The sequence below is a fragment of the Manacus candei genome, unplaced genomic scaffold, assembly GCF_025592945.1.
Source record: "Manacus candei isolate 608988 ecotype Guabito, Panama unplaced genomic scaffold, ASM2559294v1 h1tg000017l, whole genome shotgun sequence".
NCBI lineage: Eukaryota > Metazoa > Chordata > Aves > Passeriformes > Pipridae > Manacus > Manacus candei.
The window spans coordinates 32478977-32498212 of record NW_026138065.1 but is presented as its reverse complement, the minus strand read 5'-3'; the positions used below and the strand labels follow the sequence as shown (position 1 = coordinate 32498212).

At 40.3% G+C, this 19236-nt stretch overlaps 1 protein-coding gene across 5 annotated transcripts in view; it reads right to left on the bottom strand.

Moving 5' to 3' along the window:
* Positions 1-19236, bottom strand: part of VPS54 (VPS54 subunit of GARP complex) — a 47582-nt gene that overhangs the window by 14579 nt on the left and 13767 nt on the right. For 2 of the 5 annotated variants that reach the window (XM_051783635.1, XM_051783636.1), the window contains exons 6-16: positions 18218-18252; positions 16805-16936; positions 13799-14184; positions 9240-9366; positions 8094-8201; positions 6099-6154; positions 4365-4461; positions 3551-3888; positions 1857-1986; positions 1422-1603; positions 599-711 (exon numbers count right to left, since the gene is read on the bottom strand). In XM_051783635.1, the coding sequence (XP_051639595.1) occupies positions 599-711; positions 1422-1603; positions 1857-1986; positions 3551-3888; positions 4365-4461; positions 6099-6154; positions 8094-8201; positions 9240-9366; positions 13799-14184; positions 16805-16936; positions 18218-18252 (1704 nt within the window). The remainder of the gene's footprint in view (positions 1-598; positions 712-1421; positions 1604-1856; positions 1987-3550; positions 3889-4364; positions 4462-6098; positions 6155-8093; positions 8202-9239; positions 9367-13798; positions 14185-16804; positions 16937-18217; positions 18253-19236) is intronic. The other 3 variants (XM_051783637.1, XM_051783639.1, XM_051783638.1) reach the window with 2 other exon arrangements.

Here is a 19236-nt window from a genome sequence, read left to right as displayed (position 1 = left end):
AGTATTCCCACGGCACACATGGGGAAATAGGGCACGAGAAAAAGTGACTTCTCTGAGGTCAAATGAGGTTTCTATGGCAAGGTAAATAATTGAATGAACGTGAGTTTTGCCTTCCATGAGCAGCCACATGGCATGCTGCCTTTCATTGGAACTGGCAGATGAAGCAGTGGCAAGGAGCAAGCTTTGTTTCACACAAGGGGGGCTGAGCACATGCACTGAGCTCCTCAGTCCCTGGCAATTCTTCAATGGTTTGTTCTCGGAAAAGACCGAATTTGTGCAAAGACTGTAAGCCTCTACACTGGGAATACTTGTATAATATAAAGAGGCAGTTCCCTCCCTGTGCTAACACTTCTGGGTGTTTTCAAGAAGTAAATAAATAATTTGTCAAGGTCAGGACAAGAAGTTTCAACACCGGTAAGAGACAAAAATAATAATAATAATAAAAAAAAAGAAAATAGACATCAATTTCCTTCTGATGCCCCCAGAAGACAGTGAGCAAACGCAGATCAAGAGTGGCATCACAATATGTCCATCAGCACTCACTAGCAGAATTTGCCGATAATAAATTCATTTCACAGTAGTTCTGCAAGATACACACCTGCTGGTTTTTTTTCAGGGAGAGAAATTCTGCCATCTGACACTGAATCGACAAGGTCCTGAAACTCCGCGGGAACTTCAGCTTGCTTCCAGCGCTCATTGTCCAAAAGCAGGCTGGTTATAAACACAAAAGAGAGGAGGCTGAGAAAGAAAAGCCTTGTATTGATGATTCTCCTGCCTGTAATGCTGTGGAATCAAAACTACAACAATTTTTAAAAAGCCACTGTCCCAGAACATTGTGCTAGTCATCTTCATCAGAAGGAGGTGTCTAACAACGGGCAGCAACAAAACAGAACAACACTGTATTGGTCTAGAGATCTCACAGTTTGTTCATTCCATCTGTCATAGGGACCAAAAAAAAGGCAATAAAGGTCTTCATGAGATCATTGTCCATGAAGCAATGTGCAAATACAATACTTCAATTTTTATGGCTTTTGATGGACGAAAGCAAATAGACTTGATGCATGTTCCCCAAGTGGTTTAGTTTTATCTTTTTTGTTTTAGAAAACAGTTGAAAGTGAATTATTCTTAAACTTCTGAGACAAAGCCATGTGGCTCTTCAATGTTAGCCTTGTGTACTTTCTGTAGCCATTACTGTCCTTAGAACAGTATTGCAGAATACAGTTTGAGGAAATCAAGTTACAAAAACAGTAAAAGTCTAAACCACTTAGAAATAATTGGAGTTTAACACAGTTTTTTCACCCCCTGCTCTTAAGTATAACAGGCTTACTAGTGCTCTAGGTAACAAAAGATTGTGTTTGGCTGGCATACAATTGACAAAATCATCCATGGAAGAACAATAAAGATCTTCTACCCAGAAATACCTTAGTTTTGTCTTTCTCTCCTCATGAAATCTATTCACAAATCTGTTGGCTTGACTCTGAAGTGCTCCTCGTAAGGACATACTCTTCTTGCCACAGATCTGCTCAGTATCTAAGATAAAGCCTTCCATCAAGCGAGAGAGAGTAACAAACTCGTTGGAATTCAGTTTCTCTAGGAAGCCATCCTATATGCAAAGAAAACCATTGTAAGGACACAAAACACCACAAAAAAATTTAAAAAATCAGAGATGTAAAGAAGTAACTAGTCAGCATCTGAAGGTTACTAGTATTTTAAGAGGCACATCATTTAACCCTATATGGGACATACAAGGTAGATTGCTGTTACCATACTCCCATTGTGAGTGCCATTTCAAAACCCTGGGAACAAATTCCCATTAAGAATGAGACACCACCAGCAGTCTGATCCATGCTCCTTACCTTTGCTCTTGCCATGAGGAACTTGACTGAACGATCATGGCAGATATCAGAGGCATTATAAAGTAACTCCTGAATATTGTTTGCCAGCCTGACTAGTTCCAGGTCAGTCAGCTTCATGTCATCACCGATCCTACAAATGACAGAACCAGTAGACTGAGCATCAGTTTATAGAAAAAAATCAGTATTTCTGCACACAGGTTGAAGGAGGAAAGAGCCTTGCAGTGACTGTCAAATGCAGACAGTCAATTAATCACTAAAGTCACTTTGTACATATGGGATCTTCTAAGCTGCTGTCAATGTCATGTCAGTCCCCGTAGCGAGGAAATGCATAACTGCCCATCCTTTTCTTTTTTGAATCCACATTCTAATTGCTATGAATGGTCTAAGAGGAAATCGGATACAGTCATTACTAATACAATAAATAAAATTGACATTTACTGAGCTAAAATTTACCTAGCTCCTGTAACACTTGAGGATCACAAAGCATATGACAGATAAAATACAGCATTTCTCTCCTGATGAAAGTGTAAGGCCTAAAATATAGATATTTGGCTAAAATATAGATATTTGGCACTCCCCCCAACCTTACTCCACAGGCTGTCGTTCTATGAGCTCTTTAGACTTCAGGTTCTTAAGTTGGTTGTTTTTAAAAAGCTTGTATGACTTATCTACTGTTTTGAGGTCAGCAAGTAGCTCAGCTCTGCCGTTCACTGCTCATGTCACTAGTGAAGATCACAATCTTCTGGTCCAGCTCAAGGGACTGACAGTATGAGAGGAGAGAGAAAACTTGGGACACTATGGAGCAGCAACTGGGCTAACACTGTTCTGTGTATTTTTATTAGCCTGCTCCAAACACAGAGCAAAGGTGCAATAAAAAACAGAAGAGGGATAAAGCAACTTCATTTTAGAATGAAGTTATGCAACCAGCTGCAGAAACAACTTTGCTCCTCAAGAGCTCTAGCTGAGTGGTGTATTTTTAGCACATTTGGCAAACTGCTCCAGACTAGTTTGGATCCAACCTCTTTCTCTCTCTCCCCTCTTCCCTGTAGCCCTGGACTCCTCTTCACATGTCATTTCTCTTCCACCATAAGGCATGCACAAAAGGATGCCAAAAGGTTACACCTCTGGAGTCTGCAGCACCTCAGGGCAGCACTGCTTATGGAACCAAAGCATTGAGATGGGTTTATTTATTTAAGTATGCAAGTCAAATGATTAATGACAAACGGGAGATTTTTCTCTAGAATTTATCAAGGTGCATTCCATGAAGCCAGCTTAAAAAAAAACAAACAACAACATAAAAAACTGCCATAGGGAGCATGGACAGGGAACAGAGATGATTTTGCCTGCTAAAGGGACGGCAATCTGTCTTTCATGTAGGCTGGACTTGCATCTCTCCTGCTCTCTACACAAGTGGCCTCCCCAGAAGAGCCTATGGAGAAGGAACAAGTGACAGTCCCTGTACCACCTACACACAGAGGTGAAAACAAGGCAAATAAATGAAACAAAGGTGAGCTGGAAGCAGTGCACTCTGATGGCAGCCTCTAGGGGCGATGGTGGAGGTTCACTACACCTACCTAAAAAGCACTTTCCTCCAAAGTCAATTTTTGTACTGTATCATTAGAAACACCTGCCTGCACCTCACACCTTGTTCCTGCCATTGCTGCAAAGCGGAGACAGGCACCGCGTTCACTTACATCATCTCTACTCCTCCTGGAGTAACAGAAGAGGATGTCTGCTCCTTGCTGGATGAGGAATCGGTCGTGCACTCGGGTTCGGAGACCGAGTCGCTGCTGCAGGGCTCACTGTTTGGGGAGGTGTTCCTTTGAGAGGTAGTGTCAGCCGCTCCGGCCGGGAGCTCCCCTTCGCCGAACGCGTCGCTTATGAACATGCCCTCGTGGGTCAGATAAGCCACTTCGGTGTCCACCAAGCTCTCCTTGGCAGAGTTCTTTTGTAAGGTGTCCTCCAGGTCTCTGTTTTTTTGGTTCTTGTCTAGAACCAAGAAAACCACGCTACGGATAGTATTTAACGTTGCCTAGAATAAAACATAACTTTTATTACAAAAAAAACCCCATAACAAAACCCTGTGCCACAAGCTCGTGCTAGGAAGAGATTTTCTTTTACCCACAAAATTAAACTAAATCCTGGCTTTATTTTCTATTGTGTAATTAGTATTCGGAGGCAGACCCATCCGTCTGATGGGAACCAATATCAGATGTTTCTGAGAATGAGGTTTCTTTCACCAATCTAACACATACAAAAGTTCTGTCCTAATCCCTAGCAGCCTAAAATAGATGTAATCATGCAAAAAGAGGTATTATCTCTTTGCCACTGCTCCCTTTGTTAGCACTAATCATTTTTGCCCTGGATGCCAATATTCACCTCTCCCTCTTTCAATCAGAAGTTTGAACTCCACAAGCAAAACCAACACCTTAAGACTCCAAATGGAAAGTAACTTCATTCCCTTTCATGCCTGAACTATGTAAAGCTCTTTGTAAATGAATGTCTTACCTTTATTCTCTTGAGGAAGATTGTGAACTTAGAAAAAATATTCTTCAGTAAATCAAACCACTGAGGAAAATTCATCATCCTCATCTGGTCTGCAAGCCTAAAAAAAGAGCAGTATTCAGCAAATAGCAACTGTTTGCTGGCCATGATGCCTACTGGCACATAAAGGAAAAAAACCACATGCTCTAACTTGAATTGTAAATTTTAAATATAGGGAAAACTATACAGACTTCTATCTGGCAGAACAACAGACATTACCTGAACAACAGTCATGTAAGTGGAATGGGAAAGGAGGGATACAAAATGAGACAACACTATAAAAAAATGAAAGCTTCATATTTACCATTTATTTTCTTTCCTAAGCATAATGTACTTTTCCCTGGCATAAGTATGTGTTACCAACAAGGGAGAGGGGGGTTAATAACACTTTCACAAATCATGTGGGAGGAAAACAAAAATCACAAAAAAAATTGAAAGAAAATATTTTGTAAGTGTTACAAAAGCTGTGTTATTAAGCTCATTTTGTGGCATTGCAATGAGACCACTTCTGCTATTAAAGTACAAGTCAGCTGTTTGTGGCAAAGGGCAGAAAAGTCATTGACAGAACAAAAGTTAAACCCTGTAATACACAGTTAGGACCCAACAGCAGAATAGTAAACACTGGAGAATAGTGACCAAATATCCAATGTTTAAAAATGACCCTGTGCCCAGTCTTTTCCGAATCTGGACATGAATCCCATGTAGATTCTGCCACTCACTTTGCTTTATCAGCTGGACTATTTTTATTATCTTGGGGTAACACTTTGCTGAGTCAAGTGAATCATAAAGCCACGGAAAAAACAGAAGCTGGCGGGGCCTCTGGAGCCCGGGGCCTCTGGAGCCCGGGGCCTCTGGAGCCCGGCGCCTCTGGAGCCCGGCGCCTCTGGAGCCCGGCGCCTCTGGAGCCCGGCGCCTCTGGAGCCCGGCGCCTCTGGAGCCCGGCGCCTCTGGAGCCCGGCGCCTCTGGAGCCCGGCGCCTCTGGAGCCCGGCGCCTCTGGAGCCCCTTTGGCCAAGCCCTGCTCAAGGCAGGTCCAACTAGACTGGGTTGCTCTGGGCCCTGCCCAGTTAAGGCCTGACCATGTCCCAGAACACATTTCTCTGGGCCCCTATTCCAGTGTTTGACCATCCTTATATAGGAAACAGATTTTTCTGGCCTTTCTCATCTTTCGTCTTGCACCCATTGCCCCTTGTCCTTCCCCTGCACACCTCTGAGAGGAGCCTGGCTCCATCTCCATCTCTGCCATGGCATTTGCCTTTACTGGGCTTTGTGAGGTTCCTGACGGACCATTTCTAAGACTGAAGCTGTCTGGTCTCATCTCTGGATAGTTCCTGTTCTTAATCACACAGGAGGAACTGAAACTACTGACACGTCTTAATATAAAATCCAGGATTATGGCAACAGGGAATGCTTTCAAGTGGATATATATTTAAGAGATATATGGTTCATGTAGTGAGATTCACAGAATTTTATTATTTATTTTAAAGTTAAATTTAAGGTAACATTAGAATCTGAATGAGAAGGGGAACACAGTATCCACACAGAGGCAGACAGAAGCAGAGGTTTAAGATGAAAGAGAAGGATAATCCTTAATTATAGGGAAATTTAAGCAAAAATTAGAGCAGTAAATTTATCTGTGCTAAAAAACATCCTATCTCCACCCACCACCAAAAAAAAAAAAATCTGGCTGCATACTTACTTAACAACCACTTCTGTATCTATTTCTTCTATCTGCGATACCGTATTAACCACACACTGTCAAATTTTAAGGGGGAAAAAACAGAACAAAAAAAGATCTTAGCTTCTTTCTAACCACTGCTGAGTTTCATAACATACACAACAATCCTCAAGTTAAATAAGGTAAAGTAAAATAACAAAATAAAGACACATTTGTATCACTTTAACAACTTGTTTCTCTACAAACAAATGACAAAAAACCCAAAAGAAATCCCCAAAAGCACCTGGTACACACAAAACTAGCCAGTTTCTTCAGGTCTCCAGAACAATCTGTTTTCATTCCAAACACATCTATTGTTTTACAGCCATTTCACTGATCTGTTTTCACACTACTTGTAAGCCCAAGGTACAAATCAGCTCCATTCAGACCAAAAAAGGTGTTTTCTCCCAAATGCCAATCAATAATCTGAACAAATGAGTCAGTAGCATGTGAACCCATCTTGCCTTTAACAAATATGTACAATCCCAATGGTGACTGAGGGCTGCCATCACAGATTTTACCTGTGTTTTGAGTAATGGTGGTCAGTACACCTGCAGAACAACAGGTGTGTTGTTCTTCAAGAACACACTTTGCCCTTGAACTGTGTGTGAACTGTCTGCTCAGTGCTTACAAACCTCTGCCCTTTCACCTGCCTGGCCATAAACAGCTTCTAAAAAGCACTGACCAAAACAGCCCAACAATGCATTTGAAGAGGAAGCACATTTGAGGTGTGGGAAGGAAAACAGTTTTCTTCATTAAGGAAAAGTATCCCTAAGAGATGAGACAATGGGCCACAACACAAAAGTGTTGCACAAACCACATAGAAATACTCCAGTCCTGTCTTATTTTCCTTATTCAACAGAAATTTACAGTGCAAGTTGATTAAACTTTGCCTATTTTTAAGCAGAAATGACACCCAAAAAAATTCAACATGAAGACAAATATTTCCAGCAGAACAACTGCAATGTGAAGGGGATTGGGAGAGCCAATTCTGGCTTAAAACAAAAACCTTCAAATAACAATATTAAAAAAATAAATCCAAACTTCTTAAAACTAGGTTCCCAACCCAGTTCACAATGCAGCTGTGGACAGCAGACTACATACTATGAGGACAGGAGATGGCAAACCCAGCACCTATCTCACTTAGCTCCCAGATACAAGTCAGAGGGAGCTCACAGCACATCAGACCATAACTCTCGAAATAACTATGCATCTTTAGGGAAAAAACCCACCTCTTACACAATATTCTCACATATGTGTGCAAACAAACAAGATGAGTAAAATTAAAAGTACCAAACACACACTCAAAGTTCAGTCTATGTTTTTGTTTGCAAACAAAAGCCATCATGTCACTACCCAAACTAGCCCGTGCATTTTCCCCCAAAGATATAATCTGAACTTTTTTCAATTGTTGGTTTTAGCTGGTTTTCCTCATTACTTCACCAGAAAAAGGCAAGGGTGTTATCCAGCTTTTTAATCATGTGCCTATGCTAGGTCTCTGTTAACATTAAGGCAAGCAATGTTTTCTGTAGCATTTGCTGGGAATTCGATTCTTTCAACTGGCAAGTTCTTTGATTCTCTTTTATGTGTTTAAACCAAGAACTTGGGGAGTTTGCTTTTCAGAGGACTGGGGGCCAGGCTTTTTGGTGTGGTTTAGGGGTGTTTGTTGTTTGTTTTTTTAATGAAACACAATTATACTACTCAGGAGAGACATGTGTTGAGAGAAAGGAAAGTTGAGAACAACTGTAATTATACTGAGAAAACTGGAGTGTGGTTATGCTATCTACACCTTCCCAAAAGTCTTTTCTGCAAACAGACCTCTGTGCTTCAGGAAGCCCTTAGTGTCTGCAAGCTCAGCTGCTGTAAATGAGAGACCATCAGCCACCAAAAAACTTCATCAGAGCTGTTCTTAACAACTAAAAAAATAATTTGTAAGGGGTTGAGGCTTGTCAGACACATCAGAAATGTTTGGCTTACCTGTTTAATTATGTTCTTTGCAGTATTAATCATTTCATCTCCATATATTTCATAAAAATTTAGCTTCCTTTGTTTTAAAAGTCCAAAGACTAGAGATACGAGCCTTTCCTATCAAGAAAAAAGAAAATTAAAAAAATACATGAAAAATATCAAAGTGAAGACAAGAAACAATTTTAAGAAATTGCACAGCAGTAAGAACGTTCATGTATCAAACACACAGTGAATAGCGTTTAGATCAGTCCAGTACCTCGAGCCTAATTCCATGCTTTACTTCTTCCAAGTTCCCTGTGGCAATATCAGCTGAGTTCCTTTCTCTCACCCCCTTTCCTGCCTATTCCTTAGTCAGGCTCATTCACTAGGGCTTAAAAACATGGATATTTCTGATGATGAGTGAGTTTCCTTACCTTGAGCAAGACTGACACTAAATACAGCCCAAGTGAGAGGCTGGCACACTGCAGCACAGAGGGGGGAAGAAACTATAGGGCCAAAATGGGTGTATTTCACTGCTATTGCCAATCACTACATTTTATGAAACAAGACTGAACAGTTCTTAGGGTCCAGTAATTACTGAAGAACAGTACAGGCAAAATCCAGAAAAATCTTTTCCAGGCTAGAGAGCAATCACAGCAGCTTAATCTTCAAATGTTTATCATCTTCAGAGGAATGAGGAATATATATATATATATATATATATATATACTGCAAATGAAGCATGTATTCAGGGTAGCCATATGCTTGATATAAGCACCCATAAAAGCATAGGGAGACAGAATGAGAACAACATGCAAATATCAGCTTTCATTGCAAAACTGAAATTTTACAGCCAAGTCAATGAGAGTCCATGTTCTTTTCCACTTACATGCTGAGGTTCATAAAGTGAACTCAGGATACATATAACAGAGAAAAGTGAACTGATTATTTTTGAAAAACTAAAGTGGGGCTGGATGAGAGTTCTGAGTTTAATTAGAATTATTTAATTTTATCAAGCACAAAAATAAAGGGGCGGGGGAAGGTTTGGATGAGAAGAGAAATAGTCTAAAATTATAGTGTTGCTACTAGGGACCTGAGTGAATTAGTTGGTGCTTATTAAGTATGTTAAGGATGCAAACATATTCATCAGACAGTTTATTTCAATAACAGACATACCTCTTCTAGAATCTGGCAATCATCTTCTAGGGGTCTATTTAAATCATTGCGAGCATAAGTTGAAAACTCTGCAATCATCATTTTATCTATCAGCTTTTCCAGTTCACAAAGCTGTGAGCCAAGATGCCTAAGAAAAACAGCCATTGAGATATGAGCTAAATAATCAACCTGAAAATGAATCATTAGTTCACAGCTGAAGAAAATAACCACCCAGCAGGTAATTTCCATGCAATCAACACCGGCTTAATGGGAGGCTCCAATCTTTCACTCCTCAGAGCAGCTGAAACCATGCATTTTTCAGAGACACTGTCACCTTGCACCAAAACATATGGACTTGAATATTGATGGAGGATAAAATTTGGAAGTAGGGCTTTTTTTTTTTTTTTTGGAAGGTGTGAAGTACCTCTCTGCCCAATGAAGCAAACCAGAACTAAGAATACTCAGTGCTTGTCAGTATAAAGGTGTTGAGAAGAAAGAATACTTCTTTTGCTTGTTGAGTTCCTCAGCTCATCAGTCCATAAGTTCTTCTAATTCAAACATCTGAGTTTTTGATGTGGTTACACATTAAATTCACATGACTGAGATGCAGTAATAGCATTATATGGCAGGATGGCTTTCAGAGAACACAGAAGAGTTTTTAAATTTTCAATTTTTATGCTACTCTAAATAAAAAACAGTTTTCCATGTACTGGAGATTTTAAACCATATTTTGCAGACTGTTTTCATACAGAATCACAAGGGAATTTCTCACATCAGAAATATCAACCACTCTTTAAAAGTTGTGCAGCTAGAGAAATTTCTAGCAAAGTAAAACTAAAAGTGGGAACTTCAGAAATGTCAAACACTCCAGGCTTTTCAACTTCCCCTGACAGCTGGGAGCAAATATCTGTAAAAATCAGACTGCCTTTTTTTTTTTTAAACAAAAACAAACAAACAAGACACTTTGCCAGTAAGAACTAGCAGAAACTGTGGTATTTTAGATAAAGAACCTGGATACAAAGTAAGGAGGATGAACATGGCTTTAATTCAGTGCTGGTGTAGCTGGACCACTAGATCATGTAGCTCATGACTCCCTGGTATCTCCTCCCTGCAGAAACCCACGTGGCCAGTACTGAGCTGAAGTCAATGAATCTTGCTGGATCTGGAGTTGAGCAGACTAATTTATTGTTTTTTTCATTTCAAGATGATCAGGGACGTGCCTGCTTTTGAAATTGTTATTCAATGATTCATCTGAATGGACAAAGTAGATACATTTCAAATACTTAATTTAAGCAAAAATAGCCTCTGGAAAATCCAAGCCAGTTGCATCATGGACATTTCAAAACAAACACAAGAGCAAAACCCCCTAATGATTATTATTTGTAACACAATAACTGGAGTCACAAAATCTACTGTGGGACTAATACCCACAGCACAAAGGCTCTTGGGAAAGCATGAAGATGCTCTTTGGTATATTATTTCTGTAACTGTGCTTAACTGCACTGAAACACAACATAACCTGCCCTCTCCAACCCCAGGTATGGAAACATCCAACTAGAGTTCCCAGCACTTGCTCTCACCCCTTTGCCCACGATATTCTAGTCCCTAACAGCAACAGAAATGCCCCCAGCCTGAAACATGCAGAAACAAGTCAGACCTTAAGTCACACTCCAGTAAAACACCTTGGCAATTATCTCTTAACAGGTCCCAGATCCCTTCAATGAGTACTGAATATGACAACTCTGTGATGTAAAATTATGAGTGCAGGGTAAAACTCCTTTTAAAATACACAAATGAGAACTACTTTTCATGTACCTGGGTTTTACTGAGCAAAAAAGTATAGAAGTGTGGTTTGCCAGCATACCTGTGCAAAAAAAATAAACCCACTGTATCTCCATCACCCCAACAAGGACTGTGAAAACAATGCAGAAAGCGGCAGAACAGATTTGAAATTTAGTTAACACATTAGTTTGGGGTTTTTTTTGTAAAATTAAAAAGATAAACTTGAAAAGGTTGGAGCTCTACAACTTAATTGTATCCCAGAGTAGTAGCAAGCAGTTACAACTGACACATATATAATTAGGGATACTAACCTAGATTAAATACACCAATTTATTACTTCACAGAACCATTAAGGTTCTTTCATTTTTTACTACAACTAGAGGCAAACCACATTTTTTTTCTGCATATAGAGAAAAATTATTGTCTATGGATGACCTGAGTAGTTTTCTTACTGCTTTATATTAAAAGACATGACTCAATTTAAAGCTGTCTGTTCAAAAGCAAATTCTACAAGCTGCCATAACAACACTAAAGCAACAAGTTTTTTGGTTTTTTTTTAATCAGATACAAATTATTTACGAAAAAAGACAGTAATTATTCTTTAAAAATGAGATACTGATTTAGAAGTTCATCTCTTCTTAAAACAAACCAGGTATTTAACTCACTTGACAACTGCAGCAGTCTTGCTCAGAACAAAGCAAAAGATCCCTTTGGTATTTCTTGGGAAAAGCTGAAGTATATGTTCTTGCCATCAACTGAGATTTTTAAAAATTTTACTTATTTTTTGAAACACAACATTCTACTCAGAAGTTTTAGCAAGATCTCCATCTTTCCACTGCACATTATTTTTCCCCACAAGCTATATATATATATAGAGACAGCCCACTATGAGATTTGGGAATTGTGCTGGGAACTTCTCAACTGCACTTGCATGTCTGGTGGGGCAATGGACTTAGGCTGCCCTTAACTCACCTTCCTGAGTCTTCGCTATCCAAAGCAGTAGGGACATTTCGCACTCACATCACTATTTGTAACTCTACCAAAAAAAACCCCAGCTAAGTTTTATTCATAGAAATTATTCCTGACAGACAAGATGAATATCTACCTGCAAATATGTTCCACGTCTGAGGGTAATTTTAAAATAATGGTACGTTTTTGGGACATCATGTATATCAACCACAGTGACAACAGAATTGCACTCTCTGCTGACAGAGCACACAGGTTACTCAACTGCAAAACACAACTAATTCTGACTGATGTTGTCACAGGGTTGTAGAAGTACATTGACTATCATCAAGATCAATACAAATGGGACTGAGTCACAGTCTATGCCCCATAATCAAGTGGTTGAGAGTAGGAACCCTAAAGGGGACAGAAACTGTGCTGAGGTGTCTGAAGAGGGACAATCTACACTTTTTAGATGGTCTGTTTCTAGGTTTTTTAGAAAAGCACTAACAGCTTCCAGCAACTTTTGCCCCAACAGTTTATTAGTTCTTTAAATTATTTTTTTCCTTTTTTTTTTTTAATTTGTAACTACTTTTCCCAAGATCTTTTCTACATAAAATTTTAGTTTTCCAAACCCGCTGGAAGGGTGTTAGAAGAGGAGCTTGACAGAACAGATGGACAAGAGCAGTAACCATAAAAACTTCTCAATATTCCTGTTACTGTCATTGAGCAACAACCATGCTTTTATTATGCAAGCTGAGGACCACCAGGCTGCAGGAACCACGTAACCTCGAAACAAATCACCCCCTCACCCAGCATAAATTTAAAAAATCTAAGCATACAGCTCCTCAGCTGACTGATACAAGCCTTGAGCTGATTTAACCACACACTACTTCTGCCAGCACCACACCACAGTAGCAGCTTTGCCCACAATATTTTTAAACTATGATGGTTGTGATAGCTTATTTTACATCAGCTAAAAGAATTCTACTGTATTAATACTCTTGCATATGAGAGAGGACCTTGCCCAGCGCAGTGGCATCTCCCAGAGGAGCTCTAAGTATCCACTATTAACAGATTCCATCACATTCCCATTACTGTAGCAAACATGGGTAAAAAAGCAGCAGCAACAGCAGCAGCCTGGGCAGCACCTCCTCACTGTTTCTTCCCTTTGCAACTTGAACAGCTCACAGGAGTGGATTTCTTCAGTGGAATGGAGCAAGAGGAAACACTCCTGGCCACAAGAGCAGACGTGGCTGAACACATCCCATCTGACCAGCTGTCAACCTCAGATCACATTCTGAGCCACTGCTTGACAGTTTTGCACTGGCTTTTGCTTGCAAAGCTCCTTCCAGCACAAGCCCAGGCTGGGGCTGACCTACCTGACACATGGTCCGTGCATATTCCCTTAACACCACAGGCCCAGATCAGTCACTAAAGACACAGGCCTGGAGTGCATCTGTGTATCACAGCCCCCATCTCTGGGGTGCTACATCCATGAGGATTGCAGACCCCCATGGGGAAAAAACCCTCTCAGCTGCAGGCTACAGGCCGTGCACGATGGGAGCCCAGCCACAGCTCATCTCTCATCTTTGCACCCCTAAAACATCTGTAAACAAGAATGCAGTAAAAAGCATCTAGATGTTAAAAGTTCACCCCACTTAAAAAAAAAAAACAACAAATCATCAGGCATTAGTCACACTGCTTATGCCACACTTACATTTTGTACATTTTGTACTATGTCCTCTAAGAATGAATGAACAAAGGTAGAACAAACCCCTTCAGTCCACATAATGTGCTCAACACATTCCAGCTCTACTTGCATTTTATTCATTTCCTGGATGGTTACCTACCGGAAACTGTGAATACCTTGAAGCTCTTGCTGTAACACCTCCTGTGTTGTTGCTATTAAGTCCAAAGCTCCAACAAACTCAGAAGTGGATAGCAGCAACTGTACTGTGGGCTGTGTTTGGTGTACAGTAGCCATTAACTTCAATTTATTGTATGCTTTTATACAGTTATTTCTGGTGAGTGACAGTCTGAGAACTCGAAGTGATCCTTCACACATTACTTTATCAATTTTAGAGATTTTCTCTCTAAGCAATTTTACAGCCTGGGAGGTTTTCCTGAGGTAGTCCTGCAACTCATGCTGAGAGGTCATTGCATGAAAAAATGCTTCTGAGCGCAGAGAAATCTGATGAGCAATATTGACTTCCACAATGTCCAGGTAATGGCTCAGCTAGAAAGAGGAAGGAAGAGGAAAAATGAACACTATTGTTATGACTTGGAAGCTTTATCACCATGCAAATACACTTTCACGGTATTTGTCTTATTGCATCATGAAGAAATTTTGCTAATAAAAACTAAACCTCTTTGTCATATTAGCAAGCAAACAACTATCCATTGTGGTTTAATAATTTCTTTGTAAAAAAACTCAAAATCACTTTGGGAAGGCTGATTTGATGCTTCTCCTGCTTGAAAATAACAAAGTTAGAAAAGCAAATAACTCTAAAATACCCAAACTTTTGTAACACATGGTTGCACACTGGCTCTGTTAGAATATGGACAATAACCAGGAGACTGCTCTGGATACTGGCTTGCAACCAACAACAGTATACACACAAATATTTTATGTCTAATTTGTGCCACTGAAGCTGCTAAAGGTGTAGCTGACTCTACTTGATGACATGCCATTGGAACGGCTCTGCTTAAAGAGCTGTAGTACCTTCTGCATAGAAAAATCTCCAGGATACCTTTGGCTCCGGTTGCTTTTTTGCCAACCAGTAGGAGTTAGTACCAAGCATATTTCCTGCGTGCTGGCACTGTGAGATTCCCAGGGACAGACTGTACCTACACGTTCAGAACCTGAAATTCCAATTCTCTGCGTTGAACAGTTACCAGACCACTGGTTTGTCCTGATTATTTGACCTGTAAAAGTTCTGTGTTCTGGTTGATGCTGAATATGCAAACTCAAAGGACTGAGGCATTAGGGTGCTTGTCTGAATGCTAATACTCAGATGACCTGGTTTCTAAGAGATGCCAAGCATTCAAACCTCATACTGAATTTCAAAAGGCCCATCCAGAGATGGAAAGGAAATCAGCTGGACAATGTTTCCTTGTTAACAGTTATTTTCACGCATTTTCTACGGATACACTAGGGGTTTATACAATATGCAAACTCATCTTTTTTTGTGCATATGTTTAATCAAAAGCATCCTCCACCAACCACCTGTGACACACGCAGCCACAGGAAAAAAGGAGACAGGCTGTGACACAGGGATCAGAGAAGGGGCTATTCATGTGATTGTAACAATCAGATGCCCCAGGTCCTTTCACTATGCAAAATGAAGTAGAAAAACCAGAACAAAATGATAGTACCTGCCTCAGAGAGTTTACAGTCCCAATGCAGGGCAACACATGGAAGGAGGTAAGGAAAACATCATGGGGAAATTGTTCAAGTAGATCAGCAGCAGCTCAAAAGCACTAACAGCCTAAGGAGGTGTGCTTAAGGCACTGTTTTCAAAATCCTGTTGAAACACAGTGCCTGGAGCTAAGGACAATTATGGCAGCAGGGTGCATATTTACATGTGGTAAGTGTAAACCTCATGCAGTTCAGTCTTTAAAAAGTAAAACAAAAAATTGGGGCTCATTTCAGTAATATGAAGCAGTGTAATAATTTGTTTGTTAGGCAAGTGGCTTTGGAGGCAACAGTTTTGTGCTGTTCAGGTATTTGTATCACCTCTCTCCAAAGCATCTTGGCTCATGGCTATATTCGAAGCCTAATTTTCACTCCTCTGAGGGCTCTGGGTCTCCTTCACTCAAAGTCCTTCTTGAGTGTCCATTCTGCTGCTACCAGGAACACTTTGGAAGTTTAAAACACATGCCAAACACTGCTTTTTCATATTCAGATGGCAGCTGCCTCAGGAAACTCTAAAGTATTCCTCCAACTTTAGGTGTGGAGGACAACTTGATGAGTTGGCCTCCAGCAGAGCCTGTCTCTTCCTCCTGACCTGGCAGGAGTGCAGGAAGACTAACTCCTGGAAATTTGGAAACACTTTCCAGAGGATCTCATGTTATTTTTTCTTATTATACCTCACTAATTTTTTTCCCCTAGCTCCCAAGAGCTTTGGCAGATTAAACAGAAGGGAAAATTAAAGTTAGAAAACAGACTCCACAATTATGCAGATTTTCTAAAAGCATTTTATGGGTATTTGTACCATAAAGATGACTCATTATGAGATTTGCTACAGTGTGACTACATAACTAACAAAAAAAAATTTTTTTAAAAAAAGTAAAGACTTCTGTTTCCAATATGAAAGAAACAGCTCTGCTTTCATGCTCTCCTTTGTGAAATGCAAAAATAGATCAGTGCAGATGCCATGACAACTAACGTAAGAGGAATCTCCTAAAATACAAAACCCATAGGATTTAGTATTGCTTTTAGCATAGAAACCACAGTGCCTTGAATCTGGAATTTTCCTGAGATGTGAGAAAAATAATTGTCTTACACAGTGTACAACCTCTAGCTTTCCCTTCTCATGGAAATGCTCTCCCTCCCTAAGAAACTGCTCCACATCTCTGAAGTTCTCAATGTATACCTGCTTCACTAAGTTTTAGCCAGCTACTACATCATATACAGATTCTTTTTTCCAGATTTGACACGTTTATTTAGCAGGGAAAAAAACAGCTCTCTTTCAGCAAGATGCTTCTTTAGTAACAATCTGCAGCCTGATGTAAAATGAGAGAGAACAAAGCCCACAAGAGTGGTGTCTCAACAAACAGTACACAACAGCAGCAATGGGGTTTCTGTGTAGTACCTAACAGCTGCAATGGATAACAACATCTCACATCAGTTGTACCTTTTCTTGAAGTAACTTGGAGGAAGCTGCATCACGATTTCCTTTCCCACCAGCGGTACTAAAATGAGACCATGGTAAAACGGTATTAAATGTTAAGGAATCTTCCAAGGCAAAATCTGGTTTCATAAAAATCTGAAATAGAAAAACAAAAGAAATAAATGTGCCTCACTCAGCCCTACATTTTCTGCCCCAGTTAAACACACCTCCTGTCTCATTAAGCTAACAGAGACTTTATTTGTTGATGTCAAAAACCAGATTTTCATTTATCGAGGCAAACAAATTCATTCCAGACATTACAACCAATCTACTTTACACTTTAAAAGCTTGTGTGATCTGACAAAATCTTATCTTCCTAAAAATGGAAGGCACAGCTCCAAAATTGCATGGGTGTTCAAGCACCTGAGATGATCTAAGCGTCCTGAGTGTGCAAACATAGGCAGCATTAAAGTGCAGGTGGGTCCTCTAAAGAATCTGAGCCAACCTTCTCCACTAACTGGGGCATCCCACTGCTGATCTGCTCATTTCTGGGGCCACAGCTTCTACCAGACTGAGCCAGCTGTCAGGGTGCAGCAAGTGTTGCCAGGGTGGAGCAGAGCTTCAGGCTGATCTCCTTTAGCAGGATGCAGCAAACACGTTCAGGAAGAGTCAGTAACATGCAACATTAATGTCTTGGAGAACTACTGATCTAAAATTCTCTCTGATAACATTATCTACACTTGACAAAACTGGTACAAACCTTGAGCTTCCAGGCACACAGCAGAACTCCTTTCCCTGTATTTATGGAGCGTCATTTCAAAAGGTTCAACATAAACTACAGCATCACACCACACTCAAGCATTCTTGTTTCCTGGACTTTAAACAATGCAGTGACAGCTATTCAAATCACAGCCCACACAACTGGCACAGAGATGCTGCCCACATTAACACTCTGACTTCTTAATGTACCCAGAAAAAAATTATTCAGACTAAAATGGAATCTGGAGTTGTGTCTTTGGTCAACCTAACACAGAAAGTACATATATACTGCATGCATATATGCAAGAGCTTTGTTCAAGGAGTTAAAATGAATGCTAAGTTGCACACTATGCAATAATCAAGCTTCTACCAAACTCTTCAGTTTCCCTTTTCTCCTAGGGTGGCTAATTTTGTTCAGTTCTGAGGTTTTAACTTTTTCTTATTTAAAAGATGAAAAAAATAATGGTATTTGTATTCTACTTTAAGTGAAAAATCAAGACCATGGGTCTAACAAAGTGTTCTTCATTTTGGTTTTTTTTTTAATTCTGAGCACTGCAGATCCTCTTGAGAATCAACCCAAGTCACCAGCAAGGACAAAGTTGCTACAGAGTACATGCATATATTCAACACTTCATGCGAGAAAACCTTACAAAAGCTTAGAGTGCACAGAAGCCATACCTTAGGTACTTGTTCCAGATCTGTTCTGGATTTATCTAAAATTAAACAGAACACAAGTAGTCATTCATGAGCAAACAACAGAATACAATTCCCTTGAACAAGACAACGATGCCATGTTCCTCACAGAGAGGGAACAGGGTTATAAATTGAAATGAAACATTCTGACTGAACAGGAGGAGAACCTTTTCCCCCATGAGGACAATCGAGCATTGGAGCAGGATGTCCATCCTTGGAGATTTTCTGGCTAAAGCTCTGAATAGCTTGGTCTGACCTCACAGCTGAACTAGCTTTGAGATGGCAGTTGCACTAAAGACATTCTGAAGTCCCTTCCAACCTGAAATATTCTGATTCTTTGAAATGCTCTGTTGCCCTTTGTAGTTCAGGTCTCATGCTCGGAGCACTCAAAGGTGCTTGCACTTGGCTGATTTGACAGTGACAATGACATACAAAGCACTTCACATTCATTAATGCACTAGCAAGGGCCAGCAAAAGGTCCTTCTAACATCACTCCAGTTTTGATGCTCCAGACTGAAGCTGCCCATATAATCACTTCGGCAGAGCACTTGGAGATGGGATGCACAAAGACTAGCAAGAAGTACAAACAAGGGTTCAGGACAGAGTCCCAAGCACAGTGAGCAAGCAGCACAGCAGCTGTACTTCCCATGAAGTAAGTTGACCTGACAACTGCAGAGGGTGAGGGAGTTGAGCTGGGGAAAGAGCTGCAGTATTATACATCAGCAGAACTTGAAGAAAAGGCAAATTCAGACTCTTGAGGTTCAGTCAAAATCCCCTTTTCCTTCCTTACTCATTAACTTAGGAGCATTATGGAGGGAGGGCACACTGGAGGACAAAAACATTAAGGAATTTAAAAGCAACAAGCCCATGTCTCTGCTGGATGGTCTGCTCATCCCTGACAAACACGGTAAGTGCTAGCTCAGCATCATCTCCCACATTGCTCTCACCTCTTTGCTTCTCACTTGATTTGTTTCTTATTTTATTTGTATTGAAATACAAAAGAC